General features: G+C 41.4%; 1 protein-coding gene across 1 annotated transcript; it reads left to right on the top strand.

The window, feature by feature from the left end:
- Positions 1-270: 270 nt before the first annotated feature.
- C1GALT1 (core 1 synthase, glycoprotein-N-acetylgalactosamine 3-beta-galactosyltransferase 1) lies at positions 271-7,704 on the top strand. The gene is made up of 4 exons (XM_082193983.1): positions 271-606; positions 3,241-3,481; positions 4,466-5,133; positions 5,691-7,704. The coding sequence occupies exons 2-4, from the start codon at positions 3,256-3,258 to the stop codon at positions 5,913-5,915; spliced, it is 1,119 nt and encodes a 372-aa protein (XP_082050109.1). The 5' UTR covers positions 271-606; positions 3,241-3,255; the 3' UTR covers positions 5,916-7,704.
- Positions 7,705-8,837: the final 1,133 nt, after the last annotated feature.

Here is an 8,837-nt window from a genome sequence, read left to right as displayed (position 1 = left end):
GCCGGGCCGAGGCTACGGTTGCCTAGTAAGAACTTTTATTATTTGTTTGCTTGTTTAGTCAAAGGGCGCGACTCCCTTAAGCGACAACTCCTCGGGCTGCAGCTGAGTCACGAGGAAATGAAGCCCTCGGGGATTAAACGGTACTTATTCCACCCCAGAAGCTGCCAGTTATCCATCCCCGGAAAACGGCCCTGGAAAGAGAAAGCAACTGCCGGCGCCGGGCTGCTCCTCCTCCCTCAGCTCTGTCACCAGGTGGGCGGGAAGCGAGGCCGGCCAAGCGCCGCCCCATCGCAGGGCCGCGGCCGGGCTGGTTGGCTCCGTCCTCGGGCCTCATGAGGCAGCTGGCTCCGGGGCGGGCCGGCCTAGGCCCTCCTCCTCCCTCAGGTCGGGCGGCCCGAGGGTAGCAGGATGGGCGTTGAGTAGGCGCCGGCCTGCTCAGAGGAGCCCTCGCGCGATGGCCGTGACAGGGCCTCGCTCCCGAGCGCCGCTGCCGCCGCCGCCGCCTGGAAGCCTCTCGTGGCTCCGGGGCGCCTGAGAGGAGGAGGCGCCTTCTTCCACCGCCCCGCGCCGCCCACCTCGGCTGTCCTGGCCGAGGCCCGGGGCAAGGTGAGGGGAAGAGAGGGAGGTGGGCTCGCCCTGGAGGAGGCGGGGAGGGCGGCGTGGCGAACCCCGAGGTCGGGTGCTCAAGTGTCGTGTGGAAACCATGTCGCGGGTGGGGGGAGATTTCGGCCTGGTTCGAGGGCGGCGAAGCCTCCCAAGCAGCTTTTAGGGAGAGGTGTCAACTGCCCTTTTAGCGGGGGCGCCCTGGGGCCAGAAACATGGGCGTAGCCAGAGGGGTTTTTAGTTGGGTTGGACCTCAGATTTGTATTGATGTTTACTGATTTTTTTGGGGGGAGGCCCCCTTAGCTGTGCCCACGGGCAGAAGCTCAGAGTCCCCACTAAACGTAGATCGGCTCCCCGCCCCCTCCCAACGCAGCTGGGCTCGCTTACTACATCTTATAGTAGTGATGGATCCACACCGTCGCCACTGGAGGAAAGCGGGGCTGGGGCGGCTTTTCTGGGTTTCATCCCAGGATCCGCGGGCTCCCAGCCCCATACTTGGAAGCAGAGTGCTGGGAGGGAGAAATCATTTTATTTCATAGAATTTATATACACACTGCTTGATTGTGGCCTGTGGAAATAATAAAGTAATAATAAAAAAGGAGAATTGGCAACCTTCAAAAACAGTGGGAAGCCACAGATAAAACACACTTCGACTTTCTGAATTTCCGGGTAAACCTGTCTAAACAAACATGTTTTTAGAAGGTGCCGAAAGGAGGACATATAAAACACACTTCGACTTTCTGAATTTCTGGGTAAACCTGTCTAAACAAACATGTTTTTAGAAGGAGGACTGCAAAGGTGCCTGCCTGGTTATCATCATTAGGCAGGGAGTTTCAAAGTGTAGGTGCTGCCACCTTAAAACATGTGAGTTCTTGCAAGTGCGGAACGGGGATCATGTGGCACCTGCAACAGTGCCAGTTCCGCAGATCAAAGTTCAGTGGGCATTGGGGGGGGGGTAAGGAGATCTTATAGGTTAACTACCTCTATACCAGCCTACTGCTTGAGCTTGCTGGAAGGACTGAAAGCTGAGTATTTCACAAGAGGAAGTGGGGAGGCAGCTTGGCAGGGTTGTAAAGGTCACCTCACCAGTGGCAGGCGCTGGGCCTTGATAACACTAGATAACACTATCTCTGAGGAAACCAATTGTCAGAAACAGGAAGTTTCTGAAGTCTCTGCTGTGTCGAGGTGCCGCCCCGAGGGAGTATTTCTGTGAACATTTTGAAAAGCAGATCTTGCATGAGCTGCAACATAGGAGCAAATCCCATTTAAAGCAGAGGACATGGTACTTCTGCTTGCAAAGGATAGATCTGTTTGGCTGCGGTCCTAGGTACGTTTACCTGAGAGAAAGCCCCATTGAATGCAGTGAGACTTACTTTCGCTTAAACATGCATTGTATTCTCTCGTTAGATGGTTTCGTACCTCTCTGCTGCTGTTGGTGCAGAAGCCTGAAAGACAAAAAGGGATGGTTTTTTTAAAAAACCACCTGTGGTCCAACAGGAAGGTGGTTTTAAAATGTTTAAACTTTCCTGTAGTTTTTTTGTATCACACCATCTATGAAATTATTCTTTTCAATAGCAGTTCTAGTCCTCCAGCACATATCTTTTTCTTGCGGAGTTTTAAATATTAGGGAATGCTTTATTTCATATGTTAACCACTTCTCCTAGTATGGGAATATGTGGGAAGGAGGGAGCCGTGTAACTTGCACCAACTCTGAGAAAACATGTTCCAGTTCTTTGCTGTTGCTGCTCCCAGGATAGGAGTGGGATAAAAAGGGTATAAACACTGGTGTATATATAAAAAAGAAAAGTGACATAGTATTGGTGAAACTGACAAAACCACCTACCTTTGTCAAGTTTCACTGCAGAACTGGAAAGGTGTACGTAAAGCAAATTACATGGTGGCAGGCTAGGAGATTAAGGTTAGGCTGAAAGGTAATGAGTGACTGACCCAGTGAGCTTTATGACTTGAGTGGAGATTTGAACCCTGGTCTCCTAGATCCAACACTCTAACCACTATACCATACTGGTGCTCACACTATTCTCCCAGCATGCACACTTTGAATTTGTGCTGTTAGAAGATGAAACACACAACGTATTTTTTTCAGTGTAAGTTGTTGACCAATATTACTTGTCAGTTTTCAGATTTCTTGGATGCCTTTTATTACACGCTTCCCCAATTTTAAAGCAAGTTCACAAGTGGAAAATTTTAAACATGAAATTATGGATGTGGCCGTTGATGGTTATGACTTTATTGTTATACTTTCTTATGAAATGGCCAAGATTTATATTTTACTATGTTTAGAAAAAGAAAATGTTTTTATACTAGTTAAAAACATAGTAAAATATCATCAATCAATCAATAGATTTTATTGCATTAGCCATGTGGCCATAGCATAATATACATTGAAATAACAACATAAAATGGGGGTGGGGAGGTAAAGGTGGATATCGTCCTGGGCAATTACTTAAAAGAGATAGTAAAATATCATCTTAAGTATGAGGCATCTTCAACATGAGGTATAATCACAAACTAATTGCAGGGAAAGAAACAGTATGTTCATATGGTCAGTGTTTTTCTGCATTTTTATCTTATGTTTTAAAGCATAACATAATTAGTGTTCTTTCTCTTTCTCCTCAGAAATCTCTTCAGGAAATGGCATCTCCTAAATCCTTAATGCATTTTTTGACCTTTACATTTGGATCAGCAATTGGGTTTTTCTTATGTTATTTGCTATTTAGTTTAGTGTTGGAAGAACAAGTTAAAGTTGAGCCTCATCTCCTTTACAACAATCCTCATGGCATTCACTCAGATGATTCTGATGAAAGCCATCAGCTGAAAGGACAAATGAATTTCAATGCAGATGCTGGACAACATAAAGGTATATTTATGCAGCTGTACAGAGCATTACAGTTTAATTTTCTTTACAATATATAACCTTGTACTTCCCTCGAAAATGGATTGTACACATATCCCATGTTATAAGCATTCAAACTAAATAAATAATCCATGTATCTTTCTAGGATACAGGCTTACGTTTTCCCCTAAATTGTTTTGAAACATTAAAATGTTCTGAGTCCACAATTAAATGCCAAGCGAAACCAAATGCCTAAAGAAGCCAGCAGCTCATTATCACATCTACTTTGAAGTGAGTTACACTGCATTAAATGTGGCTTATTCTTATGGAAGTGCACATATGATTGTGTTTAAGTTTGTAAAGCTGAAAACTTGTTGCTGGTGGCTCCCCCCCCAAAAAAAAAACAACAACCCCATAGTGCTGATATCTAGGAATCTGATAATTTCTCCTTCTTCCCAACTCTGGCACTCAGATATTGTAAAAGCGCCTGGGAACTTGAAATAGTTTTCTTATCCTGTTTAAAGGGGATGGAGAATATCTTAACATAATTTATCATTTAAAAGAAAGTGAATGTCATGATAAACTTTAACTGAGGTGATGTTCATTTACAGTGTAGACAAGGATAGTTCAAAGCTTTCAGCATACCTTTACAAATCTTTATTCCATTAGCCTTGCTCAGTATCACCCCTCCCTCAACAGTCCAAGTTTGTAGAATCTTGCACCATAAAGACTGCTGGAGCAGCTGTCCCATTATTGTGGCTGTCAGAGCTATGACAAAACCGTGTTTGTTTTGAGCTTTCTTTAGAAGTACAGTGTACACCTTTCTGATGTGTCAACTAAGGTATTGTATCTGTCATTTAGTTCAACATACTTTGTTTTTTGAGGGTGTAGCTCTAAAAAATGGCATATAATTACTTAGAAGTGCATAAATAAATATGTGGTGTTCTACTTGTGTGAAAATTCTAACACACTGATGGTATTTTGCAATTTTGCTTCCCTGCACCCCAGATGAAAATAAAAATATTGCTGAAGAACTGTACCAGAAAGTAAGAATACTTTGTTGGGTGATGACTGGACCTCAAAATCTGGAAACGAAAGCCAAACATGTCAAAGCTACTTGGGCCCAGCATTGCAACAGAGTGCTATTTATGAGCTCTGAGGAGAACAAAGACTTCCCAACAGTGGGATTAAAAACCAAAGAAGGCAGGGATCAGTTGTACTGGAAAACCATCAAAGCTTTCCAGTATGTACACGATCACCATCTTGATGAAGCGGACTGGTTCATGAAGGCAGATGATGACACGTATGTTGCACTGGACAACTTGAGGTGGCTTCTTTCAAAACACAGTCCTGAAAAACCAATTTATTTTGGAAGGAAATTTAAGCCTTTTGTGAAACAGGGCTACATGAGCGGAGGCGCAGGTTATGTGCTCAGCAAAGAAGCTCTGAAGAGATTTGTGGATGCTTTTAAAACCAACAAATGTACTCATAGCTCTTCTATTGAAGACTTGGCATTAGGCAAATGCATGGAGAGTATTAATGTAGAAGCTGGAGATTCCAGGGATACAACTGGCAAAGAAACTTTTCATCCATTTGTTCCAGAGCACCACTTAATTAAGGGATACCTACCCAAAACTTTTTGGTACTGGAATTATAACTACTACCCTCCCATAGAGGTAAGATTTTTGCAGTGATTGGAGCTATTATAATACCTTTTCACAGTCTAAATAGGCCACTAGAAAATACCTTTTAACTTTGTCTATATATAGCTGCCGTATACTGTCATGTTGTTGGCCCATCCAATTGAGAAATGTATTCTGATTGATTGATTTCCAAATACTTACATCTGCTAATAGCTCTTCACACACACACACACACACACACACACACGGATGTATCTGAGCCTTTCTATATTGAATCTATTTTTTCTAACACTTAAGCTTTATGGCTATCTTGCCAATTAAAACTGGCCAGGTGGGGGAAGAAAGAGTTTGAAATAGTTTTTTTCTTATGTCCCCAAAGTGATTCTGCTATAGTTTGGTACTTTTATGACCAACTCTGAAAAAAGTACATTTCAAAAGAAAACTATTTTTGCTCTTATGTAACAAAAAAACACATCCTGAGCACTGATTGTTAAGTGACAAACCATAGTCCATATTAACACTTAAAATTTATTTAAAACATTTATTTCTTTATCTTGCCTGTTCATCCTGTTTTTTCTCTTTCATGGCAGGGTCCTGGCTGCTGCTCTGACCTGGCAGTTTCTTTTCATTATGTTGACGCCACCACTATGTATCAGCTGGAGTATTTGTTTTATCATCTCCGTCCTTATGGGTACCAGTTCAGGTACAATCCTGATGCTCCTAAGGATCAAGGAAAGCAAAATTTAAGTGATGCAGCAAAGGGTGATATAAAAGCCAAAGCTGAAATGGAAAAGCCTTTGAAATCCTCTAAATAAAATGTTTGGTACTGCACTGAAGGCGCCTTATGGAATGCTGAACTAAAACATTTAGCTTACAGTGGAGCTAGATGGATTTCTTAAATAATTATAAGTGTTCCTTCATGTGGCTGCAGCCAGCAGATTCTTTTCTAATCATGCTGGTAGCAAGGTCGTTTCACATGCCGTGAGGACTGCAAGGTCAAGTCTATAAAACTTTGTAGTGAGGAATTAAATGTCTTTAATCTTGATTGAGTAATGTATGCACACAAATCTTATATTGAAACAAATATCTGTTTTCCACATTGACCCACAATATGCAGTATTTTAGTCGTTTTTATCATGAAACAATGCTTTGTGTCAATTCTTGGACACCTTCAGTTAATTACATTAGATACTGTTGCATTCTTTGTTAAAGGATTCAGATGTGGAGTATTTAAACAGAAGCTTATCCTGACAAAGTTAGCAGTCAAGAAATAAGCCTCCTGCTTAGATGCCAAAGTTTAACATTTAGATCTAACTTTTGAAATGTTGGTGAATATGTTGGGTTTTAGTTTCATACATTGGAAGGAAGTCTGAGAGTGTTTGAGATGTGGCAGAAGGTTAGGTAGAAACTTGAATGAGAATCTTGAGTTCTGTAGTATTATAATGGGCACAGTTTCACTAGATAAATTAAAAACATATCCACATATATTTATCATGCTTCATCCAGAAAGTTGATTACTATAAGAACTACTATGATAGTACTATAGGAAGCAGCAAACTGTCCATAGCTCCATTCTGGTTTAATGCTATTGATTCCTTTTTTTAAAAAAAAAGAAAAACCTTTCTTTCTTTATACAGCTGGACTTGCGACATAATGTGATGTTATGTTGCCTGTTTAGAATGTTAAGTGTTTGATAGTTTCCATTTAGGGTTAGATGGCTGTTATTATTTAGTTCAACTTTAATAGTATATTCCTATTTCTTGTGTGACATCCTTTTGGTCAGTCTAAAACATGATTTCCCCTGTGTGTTTCAGATGGTTGTGTTGTTGTGTTAGGCTGTTTTAAAACAGATCTTTATCCACACATGAAGGAGCTGTGTACTTTGTGCTAAACTTAACAGTAGTGCAGTTTTCCTGTAGCCATCATGCACTCACACTCTAGATACTGTGTACTGAATTATTTTCCCCCACCCAACTTCAGATTTAGACTTTCTCGCTCTGTAGTCCTGCTAAAGTGATCTACCAAGGCTTGTTTTATGTTTGCCTTAAATTCATCATATTGATGATAACAGTGAGATTTTGTACTTGATGGTGTTTGCTGGTTAGAAATCATCGCCAAGTTTCCTGAACTCATTACTATGTGCTTTTTAATTGAAATGGAGCACTGGAGAATTACCACTGTCTTATAAGATTGTTTACTTCAAGGTTTCCATATGCAGTACACCTCTGCCTCTCTCCATTGTTTAGGCATGGGATAATAGTATTGTTCTGTTGCCACTGTTGCTCTTAATGAATGCTCAGTACAATCTTAACGTTTCTTCTTAACTAGGTAGGCTTTACCGCACATGAAAATAACAGACTAGATTTTTAAAATTTATACTATAGAACTGTCTGTGAAGTTTTGAAAACTGAAATTTCCAGAATGGTGCAGATCTTGGCTTTTAGACATGCTGTTTCTCTGTTACATCCATCACAAGGGGAAAGTGCAAAAAATAATAGGCATGCCAAATTCTCAGAGCATCTCTAGTGACAGATGCATTGCTGAGACAAATGTTAAGCTATTGCTCAGTAGTAGAATAAATTTTTGCTTATGTGATATATAACATCTGTTTAGTCTCCAGCTTGTTTATACCCGTATCTTCTTTTGCTCGTTTCGACTTTAGTGGCGTTCATCTGTCCGACCCATGTCACATGGCAATCTACCTCAAAGTATTTTCTAAGCACCTGGTATAAATTGCCACTGCTTTAGTGAAGTGTGTGGCTAATCTTTGGATGGGGAGAGTGAACTATTCTAAGACATTTTGCATTAAAGCATCAGAATATCTGTTAATTTTTAGACCCTTTCTATGCATGAGTTTAGGTAGCTGGATTGCTGTCAGTTTGGCAGCAAAAGGGTACTCATATCTGCATACTTGAGGGACTCTCTAGGTTTACAGAAACTAAAATAAATTAAAATTAAACTCCTCAAGGTGCATGGAATATTGATGTCAGTTGAGTGAAGATAAAGCAAACCAGATATGGGGGTGGGATTAGAAGGAATTGACCTTCTCGGGCCCCTAACAGCTTATAGGAAGTATGATGGGATATACTGTATCTGATTAAAAAAACCTCTTCTCTCTGCATTATACAGAGATGTTCTAGAAATAAAGGAAAATATATATGTATATGCATTCTGGTTTGGAACGTGAGCCTTCTAGCACTGTATGAACATAGAAAACACAGAAATCAGCCTTATAGCCAGACTGCTTGTCCACCTAGCCCTTTATTGTCTCCTCGAGCCAGCAGAAACTCTCCAGGATCTCAGGCAGAGGACTTTCCCATCACCTTCTACCAGATACTTTTAAGCATCCAAAGGCCTTGGAGGAGAGGACTTTGCCCCTGCTTTCCCCTGTGAGAAACAATAGAAAACAATAGAAAACAATAGAAGGCTTCCGTTCCGGGCTGGTTGGAGCCCTGAACAGGAGCAGTTATTTTTCGTGTGCTGGGAAACACAGCAGCATTTTTTTGCAGGTGGCACTAGTATGCTTAATATATTCTTTCATCTGGGGTGTGCTTGACAATCATTTGTATTGACATGGCCACTCCTGGCATTCGAAGGAGACAAGATGCTGGCTCCTGGGAATTCAATAGATCCACTGGTCCATTGAGTCCAGACTTCCCTAATTTGTTTCCACAACTACTGAGTTATTGTGAATAGTATAAGACTCCCCCCTCTATATGCTTAGTTGTGTATATTGT

This window comes from Podarcis vaucheri (genome assembly GCF_965113315.1).
Source record: "Podarcis vaucheri genome assembly, chromosome: 12".
In the NCBI taxonomy this organism is placed as follows: Eukaryota; Metazoa; Chordata; class Lepidosauria; order Squamata; family Lacertidae; genus Podarcis; species Podarcis vaucheri.
The sequence above is the reverse complement of the archived record's forward strand: the minus strand, read 5'-3'. Positions and strand labels throughout refer to the sequence as shown.

Excerpts from the sequence above, each read along its gene's own strand:
- C1GALT1 (XM_082193983.1), top strand. The coding sequence starts at position 3,256 with ATGGCATCTCCTAAATCCTTAATGCATTTTTTGACCTTTACATTTGGA. Across the intron at positions 3,482-4,465 it reads AGATGCTGGACAACATAAAG|ATGAAAATAAAAATATTGCT; the intron begins GTATATTTATGC and ends CCTGCACCCCAG. Across the intron at positions 5,134-5,690 it reads ACTACTACCCTCCCATAGAG|GGTCCTGGCTGCTGCTCTGA; the intron begins GTAAGATTTTTG and ends CTTTCATGGCAG.